General features: G+C 40.7%; 1 protein-coding gene and 1 long non-coding RNA gene across 2 annotated transcripts in view; one reads left to right on the forward strand and one right to left on the reverse strand.

Annotated features, from left to right (window-relative positions):
- Positions 1-22,149, forward strand: part of LOC111614114 (organic cation transporter protein-like) — a 29,441-nt gene that overhangs the window by 5,151 nt on the left and 2,141 nt on the right. Inside the window, exons 2-5 of the mRNA XM_023355496.1 lie at positions 6,644-7,073; positions 18,907-19,010; positions 19,087-19,241; positions 19,321-19,489. Coding sequence (XP_023211264.1) covers positions 6,675-7,073; positions 18,907-19,010; positions 19,087-19,241; positions 19,321-19,489 — 827 coding nt within the window. The 5' untranslated portion in view covers positions 6,644-6,674. The remainder of the gene's footprint in view (positions 1-6,643; positions 7,074-18,906; positions 19,011-19,086; positions 19,242-19,320; positions 19,490-22,149) is intronic.
- LOC111614117 lies at positions 278-21,682 on the reverse strand. The gene is made up of 3 exons (XR_002754875.1): positions 21,643-21,682; positions 1,223-1,355; positions 278-1,136 (listed from the first exon to the last, which is right to left on the reverse strand). It is a non-coding gene; the product is annotated as an uncharacterized LOC111614117 (long non-coding RNA).

A 22,149-nucleotide genomic window follows, 5' to 3' on the forward strand; every position in this document is an offset into this window, starting at 1 on the left:
GAATTATTAAGCGGATAAATATATGACATATATTAATTTAATCTATAAGCATTAAAAATCTGTTATACAGAGAAATAAGGTTATGTTTAATACGACGTAAAATTGCACGATTAATTTTTATTTCTTAAATAAAAAAATTACTTTAAAGCCTTAAAATTATTTATCCATATTGGTAGAATTTTAATTAGGTATTCCCTATGGCGGCACTTTCGGAATCTCGAAAAGATTCCGAAAGTGCCGCCATAGATTCTACAATACTAAGACAGAAAGGCTGGTGTGTGTCTTTGATGTCGGTGTAACCAAGGGCTATAAACACAAGGTCTGGACAAGGAAACTGTGTCTTGTGTGAGGGTCGGGCCTAACGAAAATTTTGGAAAACAATTTCATTTTGGCTATCTTTCGAAAATTCTCCACTTTTATGACCGGATGGTGATTGCATCTCTCTCCCCGGAGTTGTTTCCTTTCCCAGGGAACTCGTTGAATGTGTCACTAGGAACTGATAGCTGAAATTCACGATTGGTGTAAAAGAGTAACGTGATATGGAAAATAAAAATGGGGACTCGAGAGGAGGAGGGTGGTCGTCGAGCGGGAGAAGGAGCAGAACTGTGCGTGCCAGTCAAGAAAACGGTCATCTAATATCAAACAACCCTCTGATACTGATTTCTTGTACCATATCAACTCCAGACCACCACCTCGTCCAGCATCCAGAGTACGATAATGATTAATGTAAACTCTCTCTCGGTCCCTTTCAACTAGTAATAGGGAGCTAGTATACAAGGTCGATAGAATCTCGATGTTGGTCATTGTATCTAATTATTTGTTATCTAATAAACTTTCGTTTTATTGTTAAATGGTGACTTTTGCTCGTGTATCGCCGACGCCTTACCGACGACCTATCTGACCTCCTTCACTCGACCTGATACAAATAATCCTGACCCTGTATGCTTTAAAACCCAAACCCTGTTATCCTTAGACGAGTGGGCAGGCTTAACGGCCGACCAAAAGGGAGGTACGATATCGTCCTACCTCAGAGGTCGCCCACACTTGCAATGAAGCTTCATCCCGACGGCTAAGATTCTGATGTTCAAATAATTCATCCTCTTAAAATTGTTGGCTTCGATGTGGTACTTCCATTACTGTAGAATACGTAGAAAAGATGTATTTGAAATCTGTATTCTGCATGATATTGTCATATATACGTATAGATAAAACAATATTCTACCTGCTGGAGTTGTCTTTTTTTTCCTGTTGGATGTCACCATCCAAAGGGCTGCAGAGGATTCTTTCTTTTCACTCACACTGATGATGGTGGATTTGGAACGCAAAATATGGTCGGAACTGTCTCTTGATGTAATCTGTTTAAGAATAAGAATGTTATTAGATCATCGGTGAAGTAATTTTAAAATAAAATTTTTCATAATTTTACAGAATTTTTTAGAACTTTTACAATAAAAGTTTCTTAAAAATATCACATCTGTGTAATAAATATGTTATAAAATAGAAGAAAGTCATTTATTATTCCTCTCCTAATCTTATTTTGGTAAAGCTACTAAGTTTCTTTAAATATTACAATTATAATAAACCGGCAAGATTTAAAATTTTGGTGACACCATCTGTTATCATAGTTGAAATATAAAAAGTTTTTAAAATAAACTATTATAAATGTCAAAAAGCTTAATTTTGATTGTAGGGATGGGCTTTATAAAAATTGTAAATGCTAATAGCGAGTAAAATCGTCATTAATTAAGTCCGACTCTACTGAAAGATACACACGACCCCCTTTATCTCCCCACCTCCTTGACCTTTAATAAACCAAAATTTAATAGCATCAATTCTCTCAATACACAATTCTCCCTGCAAAATTTTAGAAATTTTCGACAAAAGCACTGGAGTTATTAAGCTTCGAAGATGGTGGACAGAATCGTGTCCCCCACACACACTAACATTAATACATAAAAAAGAAATCGTAGAATTTTTATTTTATTTATTTTTCTACGTTTCAAGTTCTCCTGAGTGCAAAAATGTAAAAATTTGGGGAGGGGTCATTTTTTGACCACTTTCCCTCTGTTATATATAACAGTCAGGAAAAGTAAAATTCGAAAAAGATTTTTATAAAAATTTCCCTTACATCTTTGTAATTATAAATCATATACCTTGTATATGATTTATATATTTAGAACGTGACTTCAACCATTGTGTTTTCTTGAATGGATAGTTTCAATTCAATCCGTAATTATTTTAAATGGAAATTCAGATAGACTGTTCTTAACCATCTGATTATAATTTGTTGGAACGTAAAAATCTTGAGATGTTTTCATACTAAGATAAAAGTATCAATGACTGTATTTTAAACATTTTCGTAAATTGTATCTCTGTCATCATTAATATGATTACTATTAATAATTTGGTAGCAAAACATTCCATTATCATTTACTGGATCAATAAAGTATATGTCTTTAGATAATGAGAACGTACACAGCTTTTTCAAGATGTGATATTTAGTAAAATATCTACGAACATTACACTGAAGCCACTCAAAGCAGGAAAAGTCCTATCACGTCAATGCCCATTAAGTATTTAGTTGCGGCATTGTCTGGACCCACATTTCATCGTTTTAATTTAGTAATTTATATTTAATTTTTTAAAAATAAACATTAATATTACTTAATATTAGTAAAATTAAATCATTTCAACCCTCCAAGAAAACTGTCATTATAGTGTTTAATATAAAATATTTCTTATTGTTATTTTATAAGCTGATACAAGCAAGATAAATGTAAGTTTATTCTTAGCGATATTGCAAAAGAATAAGTAAATAATTTAGAGTTTATTTTTGGCTTCTTATGAAAATTATTCACAAATACAGTAAAATCTGTTTATGGCGACCACCCCTGGTTCTTTCAAAAAGTGGTCTTTTAGACAGGTGATTGTCCAATACAGGTGGTGCTGTAATACAATATTTCCGTACGTATTTTGCGCACTTTTTAGCCATTTCTACTAAGCAAAACTCGAGGTGTACAAAAATAAGAGAATCTTTTCAACGATAGAGCTATTTTGGTATTGTAGTTTATTCTTATCGGATAATCCGATTTACAGGAGTCGTCGTGATATTATAAGACAGACTTAATCCCAATATTTTAAAGATTAATACAATAGTCGCATTTTCTCGATTATAAAGCACACTTTCTTTTTTCCGACTTAATTAATTCGACTTAATTCTTTTCTCAGTTACGTGTATTACGTCATCGATATACAAGCGCGTCGTTCCTGTACATCACTTTCATTTTGGTATTCGTTAGTTTAATCTTATTTTAACTTTAAAAATACTGTATTTTTTAATATTTTCTTAAGTACAATAAGAAAATTTATTAATTAATAATAAAACGATTTTATTATTTCTTCTCATTATACGATTTCGTTACATTCCGCGATTTTCATTGCGGAATCGAAAAAGGAAGTTTGCCTGTAAAGTTGATTTTTGCATTAATGCGTTTATTGTTCTTTGAACATTTTGAGTGCGAAAATTACTTGTATATCATTTTTCTAAAAATATCGTGGAAATAAGGTAGATTAATACAGAAACTATTTATCGCACATGTACCGTACTGTATATGAGCTTCAAAATAAATAAGTAAAAATAAATTTTATCAAACGATGAGATCAGCCGATTAAGTGTATCGTGTACAATATTTTACATCCCCAAGGAAAATACTGTAGGTCTAGGGTAAAATGAATTTCGTTTTCCCACAGTTAAACTTCGCCGCTAATTTCTGTTATGATAATTTTAATATGATCTACTAACGACAGCACTTTGCATTTCTTTCGTTTTTCGGACAATTTGGACAAACTGAAATTAATTTCCTTTGTTGCTAGACTAATTCATTAACACCTGCACCTAATTTCAAGGGTGGAAGGTGGGTTAGAACGAGAATTTAGACTAATTCATTATACTGTATTAGGAGGGGAAAACAGTGTTGAACAATAGTTTAGACTAGATATATTCGCGGAAGTGATCGCATATTACAGTTGTATGTTGTTTCGGACCAAAAATCGATGCCCGCGGTTGTGTTTGGTCGTTTAATACAGGTAACTTGTACGAAGACTCTATGGATAAACTATTCGGTGCCAGAAATTTTTGCCCGTTTTGACAGGTGCCCATCGAATGCAAGTAGTCGCCTAAGCAGTTTTCACTGTACTTGTTTAATCATCAAAGTGAACAGGAGAAGAGCACTCGATCTGCGTAGTTTTCATTTATTTGTGTAGCAACACAAATGTATTGAGAGACACAACACAATTCTATTGATACACATTACATGTGTATCAATAGAATTGTTTTATCCGAAACTCTAAATAGTTATTCTCTAAGAGACTTTTAACTGAGAAAAATATAATGCAATAAGTGATAAATCATAAGTTTAATTTATTTACGATATTGTAAAAATACATTTATAATCATTCATCGAAGAGTAAAATTGCGAAAGATGTTTGTATAACACGTCTGTTATTATAGAAAATGAAAGTGTAACTTTTTCAGCTAACGTTAGAAACATGGGCGTAGCGAGGGAGGCCTGGGTGGACACGCCCCCAGTGAACCTTGTGCCCGCCAAGAAAATCACAGCCGAAAGTGTTGAGCCGATTTGCAAACAGAAAGAAATACTTAAAGCTAAAAATTTTGAATACTAAAAAAAAAGGTCGACGGCTCCTGTGCCCAATGTTATGATTAAGGAAAGTTTCATATTTCATGTGTGTTAAGTTATCGTCGATTATCATGGAATTTTCATTTTAATGAACAATAATTTGAAATAATTCAATTTTGTGTCAGGTTGGCCTCTACTAGGCCCCCATAACAAAACTTTGGCTACGCCCATGGTTAGAAAACACATTCGTCACTATCCCTAGAAAGAGGAACACAATAATAAGTTTTCCCTGTAAATATAACACATACAAGTAATTGCAAAACGGCGGATTATGAATTGTATGCGAATGACAGCAACTTTTTATGATATTTGCATAAAATTCCTATATACTGATGCCCAGAACACGCTTTGCAGAATAAAAGGATATTATGTTGTTTTCGAAACCGTGTTTTGCGAATATATTGGACTTCAAACTCACATTTGAGTTATAAATAAACACTTGGCTTTATTTCCATCATTTTACTGTAGTTGATACGTGACAACAGCACGTTTCGGGCATAAAGCCCCTCATCAGTCAACTAAAAAATATATACAATTTTTAAAACATTACATAAAATATCTTACAAACAGAATTAAAATAACGTATGTTTCTTACCATATTCATTTTTAATCTGTTATACATACAAGGTCTTAATTGGCGTACACAACTTATTTTACAAGAAGTGGAGTAATTTCATTAAAAATTTTTTATAAATTAAAAATTAAAAGTTTTTATAAATGATTTTCTTATATATTTTTGACAGTATCCAGGGGTCATAGACATAATCACGTACATATCTTAAAATAGAAATAGACGATTTGTTACATTATTCCTTTTTAACCGTACCTGCGTTACATATTGCATTGAGGTATTGTAATGATTTGCATATTACAAAGACAGTTATTATTAATATTAACAATAGGGTAACTTTTATAAATAATTACATCAATATTAATTTGTATTGCTTATATTATAATATTTTCATCCAGTTTTCATTTATTTTTACACTTAAATTTTTGTTGATACAATTTTTGGCTTTTAAAATTGAGACACTTTCTTTAAATCTTCTATTATACATGATTTTCTCTTTGTATAGGATTTTAACATTATTTTTATATATGTTACAGTTATTAATTAAACAATGGTCATGAAAATAATGAACAAAATGATGTTCCTCAAAAAGCGCCCGATTCAGGACATATGATTATATACATTTTTACATTACTGACTGTTACATATAAGAGGGAAAGTATCGCAATCGATCAAAAATTGAGCCTCTTTCCATGACTTTTACATTTTTGGACTCGATGAGATCTTGAAACATCGTAAAATGCAAAATAAAATTCTGTTTTTTTTCTATATGTATATATGTATATACATACATATATACGCGGCATGATTTTGATTCGGTGGTTAGAGGTGGAGGAGATAGCGTGTTGTATCTCTGGTAGAGTCAGAAAAAAATGATGATTTTACTTGTTATTAGCACTTACAAGTTTTTTATTATTATTATAAAACTCATCTATACCATCAAAGTTAATTATTATAAAACAGAAAAAAAGCTTAAAAGTATAAAATTTTAAAAATTATATTTTGTTTAATTTTATAATTTTTTTTATAAAATTTAAAATAAAATATCATAACACATGGCGCTACACGCAGTTTTAAATGTTGCCGGGAAAGCTAAGCAACTGGTTGCTGTATTTTTTCTATATTCTACGAAGAATCATTTCCCGAAGTTTGTCCCACTATTTCGGAAACAGCCTGTAAAATCACAAATCGGAAATACGTTCGAATAACTTCGCGAAGGACGTTTTCAAGAACATTTCCTGAATTACTTTCACGCTACACAAAAATTTTCAAACCTCATCATTGTACAAGTACTTTTAATTTTAATGCGCAGCATGATTGCAAACAGGTTCTAATGCATGCAGTTGTTCATTAATACTGTACTGTACATATTTAGATTCATCGATAGCGTGCAAGACTGTTAGAAGATGAACTTCGACGATGTTTTACCCATTTTGGGAGGCTTCGGACGATACCAGATTATTTTATACTGCGCTTTATTAATACCTATGAATTTTCCTTTGGCATTTATCATGCTCAGCTATGTTTTTGTATTCGCCACTCCCGAACATTGGTGCAAAATACCAGAACTGGAAAATTACGGGATTGCTTTGGATGAGGTCAAGAATCTGAGTATCCCTTGGGAGGAGAGAGAAGGAGAATGGCAACCGAGTCAGTGTAAAATGTACGACGTTAACTACACCAAAGTGGCTTTGGATTACCTGATTAACAACGTGTCGTCTTCCAATAAAAGTTGGCCCGTGACTGACTGCAAATTCGGATGGAATTACGACAGATCGATTTATTATAATACGCTAATAACTAAGGTGAGTTTCATGTTTCTTTAATGTCTATTCTAATGGCTAAATTTCTCCGAACGAGAAAGCGCTCTTTATAAATGATCTTTACTCTAAAAATTATGAAGATATAAGCACAAAGTATAAACAGTTAAGTGTTATTTTATATTCTAAAAACTGTTTAAAATGTAACTTGGTTGATTGTAACCTGTTTGGTTATGCTGCAAATTCCAGAAGATTGAGATACAATTTAATGCTTTTATATGGGGAAATCCTTTTCCAAATATTCTCGGAGACGGAAGCAGATAGAATTAAACAATTTCTTGCTTTAGAATCCTGTTTAATTATTTTATTAACGTACAGTTTAGAACTTTGGATTTCTTAATTTTCTACTAATTTGACTTCCCGCCCGTTATGTATGCATAGCAACGGCAAGTATTGGAATTGTGTCAATTTTGACTTTGCAGATTTTTGCAAATCTGCATGTTTTGAGACTTCTTAAACCTAAAAATGTCAAAGAAAGGGAAAAATTTCGCGTGTCTCTGCCTGTTGGCGTTTATTTCGTTTAATATGTCAGGATGGAGTAAAGATTAACAAAGAAATTTGGCATGGTAGCTTGTGTATAGCATTAAAGAGCATTGATGCAATGAAAGTTTGATGGTTAAAGGTCGAGATGGAAGGAATCGTGTGTCGTCGTCATATCTGGAGTGCGGTCGTACTTAATGAAGATTTAACTCGTTATCATCATTTACAATTTTCTTCTCCTTTTTTCATAAAAACTCGTCACTATTCTCAAAATTAAGCTTTTTGCTAAATTATAATAGTTAATAATGTAAAAAGCTTTTTATTAGTAAATGTCGTAACAGATGACACGAACACAAATACAATAGAGCAGTGTTTTTCAACCTGTGGGTCGCGACCCTTCAGGGAATCGCGAAGCCTTACACGGGGGGTCGCGGGTAGAAGAAAAAGACAAGTGTTTGCAGGTCTTACACTACATTAAAAAAACTACAATTTCAGCGAGAATTTCGGCCAATCCCAGAAAATGATAGCGGAAAAAGTGTTTAGCTGATTTGCAAAAAAGAAATAAAAAGTAGAAAAGTAGAAGCTGAAAATTCTGATCCTAAAAAAAAAACAAAAACAAAAAAAAAACATAAAATGTCAACAGCTCCCGTGCCGAATGTTATAATTAAAGGAAGTTTCATACTTTATGTGTGTTAAATTATTGTCGATTCTTCTGAAATCTTCACTTTAATCAACAATAATTTGTCTCAACAAAAAGAAAATTAAATACATAGTTTTTAAAATCACTGATACAGTTATAATATAGCCCTAGGGTAGTGGCCGGATGGCCTAGCGGTCAAGGTGGCAGCCTACCGCTTTGGGGGACCCGGGCTCGAATAATCCCCAGGAATTTTTCGGGGGTGGTCCGTTCCGCTATGTCGGACCCCGTCCCTCACCAGCCGGCAGCCCCATTGTGGGCCTGGCCGAACTCATAATGGGCTTGCAAAAAGAGGCCCTCTTAGTGCCCACAGGGCGGAAAGAGTAAAAAACAAAAAAAAAATATGGTCCTAGGGGGTCGCCCCCCCGGGATAGAGAACCGGGCCTGGACGTGGCGGGGGGGCCAGGCGGCGAGAGACGACGGGTAATGGGTCCCGAAAGACTCGTCTTGGTCTCGATCACTGATGGAGTTTTACGACTCGAGCCGAAGGTTCCAGAGATGTTATTACACCATAGGCTTTGGGTCTGTGTACCAAGCCTTTATAAAGCTTGCTGTTCGTTTGTCGCTCTACGGTGAGGGGCGACCCCAGCGGGGTTTCGATCTCTCCCTATTCTGGAACCTATCCCCGTTGGAACGGACGGCTATAAGAGCTGCTTATTGGCATTGTGGCATGCAGACTCACATCAAAACAGAAGGGAGACTGGTGCGATCGAGGCACGGGGCCATTCCTAATAGTATCGGCTACAAGAGGGCCAAAATGAGCCCTCAGTAAGTCCGGAGCTGGGGGATGGTCGCCGTAGCCGTCGCTAACACGGTTCTCAGGGAGGACTCGTCTTCGGACGAGATATATGGAGTGTAGTCGATTAGACTTGTCTGACGAAAATTGGCGTTTACGTCGATGGACGTTGGTAGTCTGGCCGACGGAAGTGGAGGCACCCGTTGGCCTGCGGTGTGATGGCACACGATAGGGGCGCTGCCGAAACGTGGTAGGGACTCTTTGCTTTCGCAAACGGTCCCGAGTCCCCCTACTCGCGACGGTCAAATCGTCAGCTTGTAGCGTGATGCACATTGTACCCCGGGCCCATGGGTTATGTCCCTGTTATTACACATAGGAGCACACAGTGGACGCCGAAGCTTCTGGATTCAAACCCCGCGTCGGTACAGAAACTGGGGGCCATGGACCTGACAATCCGCACCCCCCGGAATCTGAGACACACAAAGTGAACTCCCGCATCCACCCAGTGGCACGGGACCGATGTTCTCACGATAAAGGCGGTTGAATGCAGTCGACCCAGCCTTTGCCCGTGGTAACGCAAACCACGTAAAGCTCCTTCTGCCCGGTAAAAGAAGAACCAGCTTCCCAAGAGGAAGACCGGGCTTCGCACACCCGGTGCTGGCTTGGGGGCCACGACCTGCATGTCGAAGCCAGCGGGGCGAGGAGTAGCACTCCCGTAGCCGAAGCCTCGCTGGTGGCCAGGGGGGTAGCGCCTACAGTGGATTGTAGGACTCCGCTAGCTGGTATCTATCCTGACGGGCAGTTGGCAGAGCCACTCCTCGGGCATAGGGCTACCTTCCTTATGCCCTTGGGGGGGAGTGGTTCTTANCGTCGGTACAGAAACTGGGGGCCATGGACCTGACAATCCGCACCCCCCGGAATCTGAGACACACAAGGTGAACTCCCGCATCCACCCAGTGGCACGGGACCGATGTTCTCACGATAAAGGCGGTTGAATGCAGTCGACGCAGCCTTTGCCCGTGGTAACGCAAACCACGTAAAGCTCCTTCTGTCCGGTAAAAGAAGAACCAGCTTCCCAAGAGGAAGACCGGGCTTCGCACACCCGGTGCTGGCTTGGGGGCCACGACCTGCATATCGAAGCCAGTGGGGCGAGGAGTAGCACTCCCGTAGCCGAAGCCTCGCTGGTGGCCAGGGGGGTAGCGCCTACAGTGGATTGTAGGACTCCGCTAGCTGGTGTCTATCCTGACGGGCAGTTGGCAGAGCCACTCTTCGGGCATAGGGCCACCTTCCTTATGCCCTTGGGGGGGAGTGGTGCTCACAGGCCTGACGATGCGTTGGATGGCCGTATATAGTCTCAGAGGACTAGAAACGGGAAGAGCGTCTCCTAGTAGGGATGATGGGGCGGCCCAAGCCGAGCAACCAGCCGGGCTGGGGTGACCTTGGGTAGGAGGCCATTTAAATGGGTAGCTGTCCCGGCAGCGGGCCAAGCAGTGACGGCCCGGCAACAAGAGGGCCAAAATGAGCCCTCAGTAAGACCGAAGCCAGAGCTGGCTCTTAAACGCATACTTTGACTCCCAAACGGATTCAGGGCACCCGTGAAAGGTCGGGACTACCCTAATTCCCTCTTTCTTTATTTACTTATTATGATGGCCAAAGACAAAAGTACAAGCGATTACTTTAAGGGTGCTACCTGTGCGGATCCCGTACCTGTGATCTCTGGCGATCATGATGATGTTGCTGCTGAGGGAGAACGTGTGGAAGGAGGCGAGAAGGCTGTCGCCCAACAGCAAGACAGGCGGAATCTGCGCTCGCGCACGCCCGCCGATGACAAACCACACGAGCCCACGTGTGATGGGCAAACTGCCGCTGCAAAAGCGCCAACCTCCATAGTGAGTAGCGACTCCGATTCGGAGTCGAGTCACTCAGGTTCTGGAGACGTTTTTGACTCCGCCTCCTCTGGTGGGGAGAGCGAGTGGAGGCCCGCTCCTGGTAACTCCAAAGCCAGGAGAAGACAAAAACGGGCAATGGCGGCCAAGGCCAAAACGGCAGAGTCTGAGGGCGACAAACCCAAAGACAAAACCGTTAAAGCCGCGGTGACCGTGAAGAAGGGGAAACCCTTCTCCAAAAGCAAAGGCGGGTCGAAGGCGAAAGCCAAGAAGAAAGACCCTACCGCAGCGGTGGCCGGGAAAATAAGTCCGGCCACCAAAGCTGAAACACCGTTGTCGGCGCCTGTGGAAACACGGGAAGAGCTTGAAATGGTCGAATGCAGGCGGAAGGCACTCGATGGCGTGCACGATGAGCTGACCAAGCTCCTCGCACGTACTGACAGTAGGTGTCAGAAAGCCACATGTGCTGTTATTTACCACCTGTTTAGTAAAATAACTAGCATAGTTAACGCCCAGGAGATCGAGATTGCCTCTCTCCGGGCAAAACTTGCGATCCTGCAAGAGGCCAAGAGTGACAATTCGTTGCCGCTCGCTGCGCCTTCAGGTAATAAAAAGGAAGGCAAGGCACGCACAGCCGGTGGTGCCACGTACGCCACTGTTGCTGCCCGTCCGGCCCCACCAAAAATCCAAGGGGGTCCTCGGGAAGCTGCCAAGCCACGTAGGGTTCCTACCAAGGAGCATACGCTCCTGGTCTTTCCTACGAGTGATCAGATGACAAGTGACAGTACAAAGTCACTGCTGAAATCTCACGTTAACCCTGCCAAATTAGGCATCGGGATTAAAAACGTGCGGAGAGTACGCAATAACGGCGTCCTGGTAGAGGTTGCAAGGCACCAGGATGTCCAAAAGTTGCAAAATGAACTAACAGCGGGCCCCAAGGCGCTCAGAGAGGCAGTCAACTGCCGACTGCCCCAGAAGCGCCGACCGAAGGTTATCCTGTTCGACGTTGACCCGGACGTCACACGCGACGGTCTTGTGGAGACCATCAGAGTTCAAAACGAACTCAGGCTGCAGCCGGGGGAACTGCAGCCATGCTTCCCACTCAAGGGAAGAGGAGGGCTCACCAACTGGGTGTTGGAGGCCTCTCCAACGGTCTTCCACGCTCTCCTGGAGAAGGGGAGACTCCATGTGGGGTGGACCCGCAACCGAGTAAGGGAACATTTAAGCTGTACTCGGTGCTACAAGTGCTATGCCTTCGGGCATATTGCACGGGGCTGTAAGGCGGCAGCCCAAAAATGTAGCAAATGTGCCCATGACCACTCCTATAAGGAGTGCAAGGCATCTGAGTCTCGGTGCGTCAACTGCACTGAGGCAAATAAAAAGTTTGGCCTACAGCTGGGTACGGGTCACTCTGCTATGAGTGCTAGCTGTCCGTGTTATGCACGGGAACTTGAACGAGTTCGGGCCAGGACCGATTACGGTCCTTAGATCGGCAATTCCTATCATTCGAGTCCGACAATAATACAACTTATATGCGGGATAACATGTATGCAAGCTGCAGACTACTGCAGTTTAATGCTGAAAAGTGTCGGGCTGCAACTGCCCAATTACGGGTAGAAGTAGTCGAGCGGGAGATTGATATCATCCTGCTCCAAGAGCCGTACCTAGTACGAGGAAAGGTCGGTGGTCTCTCACTTCAATGGAGCGTTTTCGCCCAAGAAGGTGACGATTGTCGATCTGCCGTTATTCTCACGCGCAGGGACGTCGATGCTTATGCTGTCCACGTTTCTCATCTCGTGGTGGCCGTAGAAATACGGTCGCCTTCATGTGCTTGGACTGTCGTCTCCAGTTATCGCCCGCCGTCGCTCAATTTGAGTTGTCTTCTGACTGAACTCGAAGGGGTTGTCTCGGTCCGCAGTCGGGTTGTCTTGGGTGGTGATTTTAACGCCAAACACTCGCTGTGGGGATCGCCGGTCGATGATCCTGACGGGAACATGATGAAGGACACGGCGGAGGGTTGGGGGTTGCACATCCTGAACGATCCGTTCGGGATTGCTACCTACTCCTCTCCATCGGGTGAGAGCTGGATTGATTTGACACTCGTTAGTGGCGCTATGCTGAGACTAACCTCGCAATGGGAAACGATCGATGCAGAGAGTTGTAGTGACCACCGCTTTATTGCCTTTGAGGTGATGGGCGGCCCGCCGGATAGGCAGGATACTCGCTACAAACTTACTGCTGGAAACCGCGATCGTTTTAGCAAATGCCTCATGGAAAAGACAGTCGATATCGTCACGGAAGTCTCTAAGGTTGAGAGTGTCGAGGACCTGGAGGAAGCTGTGGCAAACCTCACCAATGCGTTCAGAGAAGCAGGAAACTGCACGCTTGCGCTTCGGAGGCCCAGCAACCACCGGTCAGTCCCCTGGTGGACCCAGGAGCTGAGTGTCCTACGGAAGCGCGTGAGGGCGCTCCGCCGACGCTTCCAACGATGCAGAGACAATGACCTTCGGACGACCAGGAAACTGGAGTTCCAGAGGGCCAATGCCGAGTACAAGTACAAACTGAACGATGCAAAGCGAACCTCATGGCTAAGTTTCTGTCAGCAGATCGGCGACGAAAATCCGTTCGGCCTACCTTACAGGCTAGTGGCGGGAAAGTTAAAGCGTAGGACGGTCTTGGGGTCCCTCAAAAATCCGGATGGAACCCTAACCTCCACACAGGAGGAGTCGATCAAGGTACTGCTCCAATCGCACTTTCCGTGTGATGAGCAGTCCGAGGACACTGAAGAGCAACGGCGGCATCGCAGTGATGCGGAGTTGCCTGTTCTTGAGGCCGAGTTACCCGTGCCGGTGTCGGAATCTGAAGTTGTCCACGTTGTGGGCAATCTGAGGAAGAGGAAGGCACCTGGCGTTGATGGGATCACGGCCGAGATGGTACAAGTTCTGCAAGAGGAACGTCCTAACCTGATCCGTGTACTGTATCAGAAGTGTCTACTCTTGGGTCACTTCCCAGCGCAGTGGAAGCGAGCGCACCTTGTGTTCATCCATAAGGAGAAGCGCCCGAAGAACGAGCCCAGATCCTACAGGCCGATCAGCCTACTACCAGTGCTGGGGAAGGTTCTCGATAGAATCCTCAGCGATAGAATCTTTTTCTATCTCAAGCGGAAAGGGCAGCTACACCCGCAACAATATGGATTCCGCCCGAACATGTCGACCTGCCATGCATTACACCGTGCGGTGGAACTGGTTCGCCAGAACCGCCGGCAGGGGCTCCACACGTCGCTTGTTTCGATGGACGTTGCTGGGGCTTTCGACAATGTTTGGTGGCCATCCATTGTGGGTGAGCTGAGGAAGGCAAACCTGCCGACCGCCCTTGTATCACTTTCTAGGAGTTTCCTGAGTGACCGCTCGGTTGTCTACGAGACACCAAATAGTAGGTATGAGAGGACGCTTGAAAGGGGCTGTCCACAGGGTTCCTGTATTGGTCCCCTTTTGTGGAACGTTCTAGCAGACACGGCGTTGCGGCTGGTCCTTCCAGACCAAGTCCAACTGCAGGCTTATGCTGACGACCTATTGTTAGTAGTTGCAGGCTATAGTCGACGCGACATGGAGGTTCGCGGCAACGAAGCAATAGAACAGCTCGTTCGCTTGGGGGAGCTGCATAAGCTCTCCTTTAGCCCTGAGAAATCAGAGGCCCTGACGGTGGCCCGAAGCGGGGTATTGGCACGCCGGCCTATATACCGCATCCGGGGCAACCCCATCCGAAGGGTGAATGAGTTAAAGTACCTCGGTGTAATCATCGACCAGACACTATGCTGGACTCCCCACCTGAGGGACGTTCGAGTCAGAACGAACCGAATGATAGCGGCACTATCACGACTAGCAAGGCAGGATTACGGGCTGAGTGGCGAAGCGCTTCGTACCATCTACAAGATGTGTGTGGAGCGCGTTGTCTGCTACGCCTGTGGCGTTTGGTGGAAAGACACCGCCAACGTCTGTCAGAGTAGGACACTACTCACGATCCAGCGTCCCGCTGCTTTGCGGATCACGCGTGCGTACAGAACTGTGTCAACGGATGCGGCCCTGGTCTTGGCCGGGCTGCTCCCTTTGCCTCTGGTTGTCAGCCAAGAGGCAGCCTTCTACAGAACAACGGTGGAAGGTAGAGAGGCCATGCATTGTAATCAGAAGTACCCGATCAGACTTAGGCGTCAGACAGACGTACTAAAGATCCATCCTGCCCTTAGGATTGGACTCGATTGGGAAGTCGGTGAACCGACTGGTACTGGTGTTGAGATATACACCGATGGCTCAAAGGACGGCAGCTTAGTAGGCGCCGCATACTGCGTCTTTTCCGACGGAGTTGAAGTGTACAGCAGAACTGTCAGACTGAACGAGGAGGCGTCCGTGTTCCAGGCGGAACTGGTGGCCCTGGAGGGGGCGTCCCAGTGGATCCTACTACATCCGGGTCCAGAGCCGGTCACGGTTTACTCAGATAGCCAGTCGTCGTTACAGGCTTTAAGCGACGGGTACCATCGTGACCCATTGGTACACGAGATCAGAGGTAGGGTACTGAGGGCGAGGCACGAGCGACACGTTGCCCTGCGGTGGGTAAGAGGCCACACCGGTGTCCTGGGCAACGAACGGGCCGATCAGCTGGCAAAGGCGGGAGCCAGTGGCCCATTTGTTACGAGGATGGTAGATCCCTCGACTACATACATAAAAGGTACTCTACTGCAGAGATCGATGATAAGCTGGCGAGAGCGCTGGACTCTAAGTACAGTAGGTAGGTCAACCTACGCCTTCGTGCCTGTAGTTGGCCTCACTCCGATAAGTTGTTGCTCGTTGTCGACTCAAATCTTAACTGGCCACGGGAGGTTCCCCCACTTCAAGTCCAAATTCGGACAAGGAGATGGTAGCTGCCCCTGTGGTAGTCCTCGCGGCGACGCGAGGCATTACGTACTTGACTGTCCCCTAACAAGGGACTTCCGCCTAGGGGCGGACCAAGTTGACTGGTCTAAGCCCCCTGAACAAGTACTTCGAACGCTAGCAGCTAGTAAAGGGAACCTTAAGAAACTAAAGGAGTTGATGGGAATTGTTATTGATCTATTAGATCGATAGGTTAGCAAATGCCTCTCATCGGGTCCCCTTCTTTATAGAGGTGGGGCCCCGCCGCCCGTTCGATAGCGTACCTTATAGGTATAGCTTACATATGTACAGTATTCTGTACAACAAAACGCATGTCCGTAAGTGAGTTAGACCCGAGAAGCGATGAAGGCGAGGAAGGCAAGGAAGGTAATGAAGGCAATGAGGGTCGGTACTCCTCGGACTACCTTGACCCGAGCCAGAACCGGAGCCAGAGCCCTAGCACTACTCTTGGGCCTGACTTTTATTGTCCCAGCGCTCGGTTGCCACCGGGCGATGGACCGGCCTATGATTATGACATCGTCTCTTTGGATACCCTGTAGTGCCATTCGGCGGGGCAGGGTCAAACTCTGAGTTTGTTATGAGGTCTAGTAACAATTGTTTCAATAAAAGTGTGGTTAATGATCCATCATTAAAAGAAAATTGATAGAATAGCATTATCCTGATTCTGCATGGCCCAAGAAAGCAAAAATGACACAAAAGCAGCTAGTAAAGGGAACCTTAAGAAACTAAAGGAATTGATGGAAACCGTCATTGATCTACTAGATCTATAAGTTAGCAAATGCCTCGTATTCATCTTACTGGGCTCCCCTCTACATAGAGGCGGGCCCCGCCGCCCGTTCGATAGAGTACCTTATAGGTAGGGCTCTAATATGTACAGTACTCCTGTACAACAAAACACATGTCTGTATGAGAGTTAGACCCGAGAAGCGATGAAGGCAAGGAAGGCAAGGAAGGTGATGAAGGCAATGAGGGTCGGTACTCCTTAGCTACCTAGACCCGAGCCGGAACCAGAGCCAGAGCCCTAGCACTTCTCTTGGGGCTGACTACTATTGTCTCAGCGCTCAGTTGCCACTGGGCGATGGACCGGCCTATGATTATGACATCGTCTCTTTGATTACCCTGTAATGCCATTACCCTGTAATGCCATTTGGCGGGGCAGGGTCAAAACTCTGAGTTGGTTATGAGGCTAGGGGGTCGCCAGAATTTTGTAAGTTGTAAAGGGGTCGCGTATTCAAGAAGGTTGAAAAACACTGCAATAGAGCATCGATTATTCGACCGCCGATTAACCGTCACATCTGTTAACCGACCGTTCTAGTTGGCAAATTTGAAATGACCGCTAGTGATGTGGCGCTACAATATTTGGCTGTCTTGGATACTTTAATATTATTTTTGTTAAATTTTTGCGTGTTTTAGCCGGCAACAACGATTCGGCCATTGAACGGAGGCCAGTATTTAAACATACTTAATTTTCTAATTATGAGTGGTTGTTTGTTTTGTGAGCAATAAAATAATTTAAAAATAATTTTTAACGATACAATAGCGACGATTATTATTTTTAAAAAATTTGTTAGGTTAAACATCGATGAAAATTCAACGCGAAGTTGGTTAATAGCGATATACTAATATACTAATTACATGGGATATCATAATATACTATAGTAATAATGTATTTTTTTCATTCTTTTTGGTTATCCGATTTTTTCAGTTATCCGATTAACTTCAGTTCCCAATTGAGTCGGATAATAGATGCTCTACTGTATATTTGCTGTGATTAATAATAATATAAAAGTTATTTTTAAAATAAAATCTCATAACAGCCAGGAAACTTACGCAACTCGTAACTGGATTTTTTTAACTCGTAGAAACATTTTAGAAAAATAAGCCAATTAATATATGTAGGCTACAAAAAAGTACATTTTATAGAAATATAATATTAGAAGTTTAAAATTCTAATTTATAAATATAGAATTATTTGATTAGCCTATATGCGTCCAAAAACTATGTATTATTAATAAAATAATACCGAAATTCAGCTTTTCGTAAGAAAATTTATTAGATAGGTCAGGTACATTAATCAATAAATAACGCTAATCTTTAAAAAAATTCGATTATCTTACAATTTTCAAATCATTTTTTATTATTTATTGCTTACTTGTAGTAATGTTTTAGTCGCGTTCCTGAGTTTTAGTTTAAGTAGTAAAACTACATTCAGCAGACTACATCCACAAATACTGCTTCATTTAATACATTAAGTTTTATACTTTATCTGCATTTTCGTTTTTATCTCAGTATATTTATTACCATAAACTTTATACTTCTGCTTTGATAACTTAAGAAACTAATTACATATGCCCGCAAAAGCTTTAAACTTGTAGTTATTATTATTACGTTAAATTATTAAATACTGTTAAATTGATAGCGAGTTGTTTACTTAACAAACTGCATATCTATTACGTTAATAACAGATTTATTATATTTATATTAAAAATCACTTACTGATTTAAAAGATTCATGTCTGACTGTATTAATGTCTTCTATGTGAGCATAAAATTGCTATAACGAACTTATCATACGAAAAAATAAAAGATAAAAAAAACTAAAATAAAAAAACGTCGAAATGATGTAAATATAAGCTTTAATCAAGCAGAATATGAATTTCGGGTATTATACCTCTATTCAGTTCTGTTTACAGTGTATATGATATTAAAAACGAAAATTTCTTTGCTATTTTAAAGTATTGCGAAATAATTTCATGTTTTTCATACATATATGCATATATTTCACTAGGAGTAAAGTACACGCATATCTCCACCGTGTACGTACTAAAATACTTATTTATTTTTTATTAAACGAACGAAAAAACCTTAGTGTTTTCAATGGACTAGAAGATAGCTTATCTGAAAAGCTTTAAAACAAGACCTCAACGAACTCTATGTAGAGAGTAACCGAGGTATTAAAGGTAGTCCGTTAATTATTGGACATACTGTATATATATTTTTATTTTATACTGTAGTATTTAATATTATTACTGAATCATTTTTCAATTAAACTACATTTTTATTGTAAAAATTATCATATCATTTTGTATTTTCAGTGGAACATCGTTTGTGGTCAAGAATGGAAAACAGCCCTTGCTAATTCTATGCTATCTATTGGATGTGTCATTAGTGAATTTTGGATCGGGTTTATCAGCGATAAGTATGAAAAACAACGCAGTTTTTTGAATCCCATATCTGATACAATCTAACATTAATTTCCTTTAATAATTTTGCAGGTGGGGTAGGAAACCATGTCTATTCATCATGCTCGTCTCCACTATTTTGATCGGGTTGGTGTCTTGTTATCCGCCAAACTATACGGCGTACATTATATATAGAGGAATCTTAGGTTTTACTTGTTCTTCGTGTTATCTTACTCCGTTTATTTTGTGTAAAGTTTTTAAAAGATTTTTATTATGCTAAATCGAATTAGTTATAACTCTATTGGTAAACAATACACATTTTTATAGTTACAGAATTAACGACACCCAATAAACGATGTATTACAGGAGTGATCTGTGGAATTATTTTTGCTGTAGCTTTAATTATATACACTGCAATAGCATATTTATTAAGAGATTGGTTTTATATAACACTTATGTACAGTATTCCGTTTATACCACTTTTGGCATATTGGTGGTAAGTATTTTACACTTTTCTAAATAAACTTTGGGCAATGAAAGCAATGTACTGTATACATAAAAGACGTTTTTATAATTTTAAATAATATTTATCAAAATTACTCTATTAGGATGATTTTCATATTTAAAAAAATATAATACAGGTAACCCTCGTTACAACACGGTACTTTTATTACACGGTTTCGCTCTAACACGGTTGGAAAATTGAGGATTTTTCAGAATTTCTGCTCGAATACCGAATTGTTCGAGTACCGAGTTACCTTTGCATTTCGTTTGTCACTTTACGAATGATTACTTGCTTGCTGTTTTAAAAAAGTTTAATAACACTTACCGTATACCATTACTTCTGGTTTCACTCTAACGCGGTTTGGGAAATCCTCTGTACAAAATATCACAAATTTTAAGTGTAAACTCTGTTATTCGGTAGTTTTTTACTCAAGTAAGCACACGCCCTTCGAAATTTGCCCACGTACTGAAAATTCAATTTGTTTTGTGTTTTTCGTCAGGTTTCATTTAATGAAAACCGATAGTAGAATGTATTTGTTCCTTGTCCTAGCATTTCTATCATGCGGGTGTCGTCCTTGCTTTCACACTTTAGCTCTTAAGACTCACTGTGTTTCTTTTTTATACATCAACCTTGATATTTTGTAAAGTTTTAAAAACATTTTTAGGTAAGTGTTATTAAACTTTTTTAAAACAGCAAGCAAGTAATCATTCGTAAAATGACAAACGAAATGCAAAGGTAACTCGGTACTCGAACAATTCGGTATTCGAGCAGAAATTCTGAAAAAAAGTCGTTCGGTACTCGTCTAAACAAAGGCGATCCTCTCGAAAAAATCTTCTATTAATAATATGTTAATATCCATACATAATTATGATAAAATTATAAAAAAAAAGTAATGACGTTGCTGATATTTTTGATCAAAATCGACAAAAATCTTAAATGACGATGATACTTCGTAAAAAGAAAACGCCCTCGTTTAACTAATATTAATATTAACAGTACTTTTAATTGTGCTTGTTAATTAATTTTGATTGCTTTAATAAACATATTTCTCTTAGTAACAAAAAAAAATAGTATACTTTTGCTAATTTCTGGAACGTAATCTTATGTTTTGCATAAATCCTTTGCTTCGAATTCGCGTAACACGGCACTTTTTCGGAACGTATCTACCGAGTTATACGAGGGATACCTGTAGTTTAAACTATTCTTTTGTAAACCTACCTTCTTGCTTAAATATCTATGACTTATTATACACCAATGATAAGTTTGTTATAAACTTTTTGCCTTTAGGTCCCTCATCAGCAGGTGTTATATCAGTTAAATTACTAAAATACAAAAATTGTCCAAAATTTATAAAATTTAAATTGTAATTATATGCAGAAGTTAGGAATAAGTTCGTCAAATTATTTTAAATATCTAATTACAGATTACATTTTATAAATTTAAAAAAATTTCATTGTATAATTAAAATATGTTTGTATTTTAGAAATGTAATTGATAGAACACCTGCTGATAAGTAAGGAAAAGGTACGAAACACAATATAATATTGTATGCAGGTGCAAGTAAAACTTTCAGACCAAGAGACTGATTTAATTTAATTTCATCCTCAACTTAAATCAGTATAATAAGTCTTATCAATAGATTATACTCACAATTGACTAATATTAATAAAATAATATTTAAAAGACTATGTGGCATAATTAATTAGTGCTTCTAAAGTGTGGGAGTAGCCAAGGACGTAGGTCTTAATCTACGCCACTTACGGGCACTAGTCGGTAAGACCAGCTCTCAGTCGTCCAAAGAACGGCCTTTCCCAGTCGTAGGGAAACGAGTGTGGAGGGCCTTACTGTTTTATTATAATCTAGAGCGGAAGTTGGTGATGGCGAATTCACCTTCTTCCTTCGTCAGGTTCCCGACACCAGTTTGTCAATTTATAGAGGCGCGGACAAACACGCGATAACGATCTGATTCGGAATGAATTGAGGAGACATTCTGTATAATAAACATAAGTATAATTTAATAAAACTAAACAAACGAATACAAAAATTCGATTACAACCATTTAAGCGACAAACTAGAGGCTACGACTAAATCTATGCTAATGCGCGTTCGAGAGAGAGCTCACAAAATTGTTCTAAACATACGACCTGTTAGTTGTCGTCTTCGTTTCTGTATAGGTAGAGGACACCTTGTAGATAGAGTTCATATTACTATCGTATGGGAGATCAATTCGTGCACAAAATATAAAATATCACTTCTTCTAAGTGTAGACTCGGGACTTAGTCTATCGTGCTCCGTTATGGGCGTTGGCCATCAGGAGGAAACGTATGTGGAGTCTGGACACTTTCAAATCGGTCGGAGGACTCCTCGAATTCTGACTAATTTCTCCTTTTATCTCAAAATTTCGTCCAATCATCGTTCAGTAACTCTTTCGTGAGAACGGATGAAAGGGGGATGAATGAGGGGTAACCATTTCCCATCTGAGCGAGATTTTTAACGGATAAGGGAAAAACAGCGGATGTTCTCTTCTGTGGAAAGGAAGTGTCATCTGTCATCTATTTTTCCCACGTCTAAAACACTAGTTTTTTCACACAAAATGAAATAATATTTTGTCGATAATTTAAACATATTAATAAAAATTCATAAATGAGGCC

Source organism: Centruroides sculpturatus, unplaced genomic scaffold (genome assembly GCF_000671375.1).
Source record: "Centruroides sculpturatus isolate CEXI.00-Female unplaced genomic scaffold, Cexi_2.0 scaffold1815, whole genome shotgun sequence".
In the NCBI taxonomy this organism is placed as follows: Eukaryota; Metazoa; Arthropoda; class Arachnida; order Scorpiones; family Buthidae; genus Centruroides; species Centruroides sculpturatus.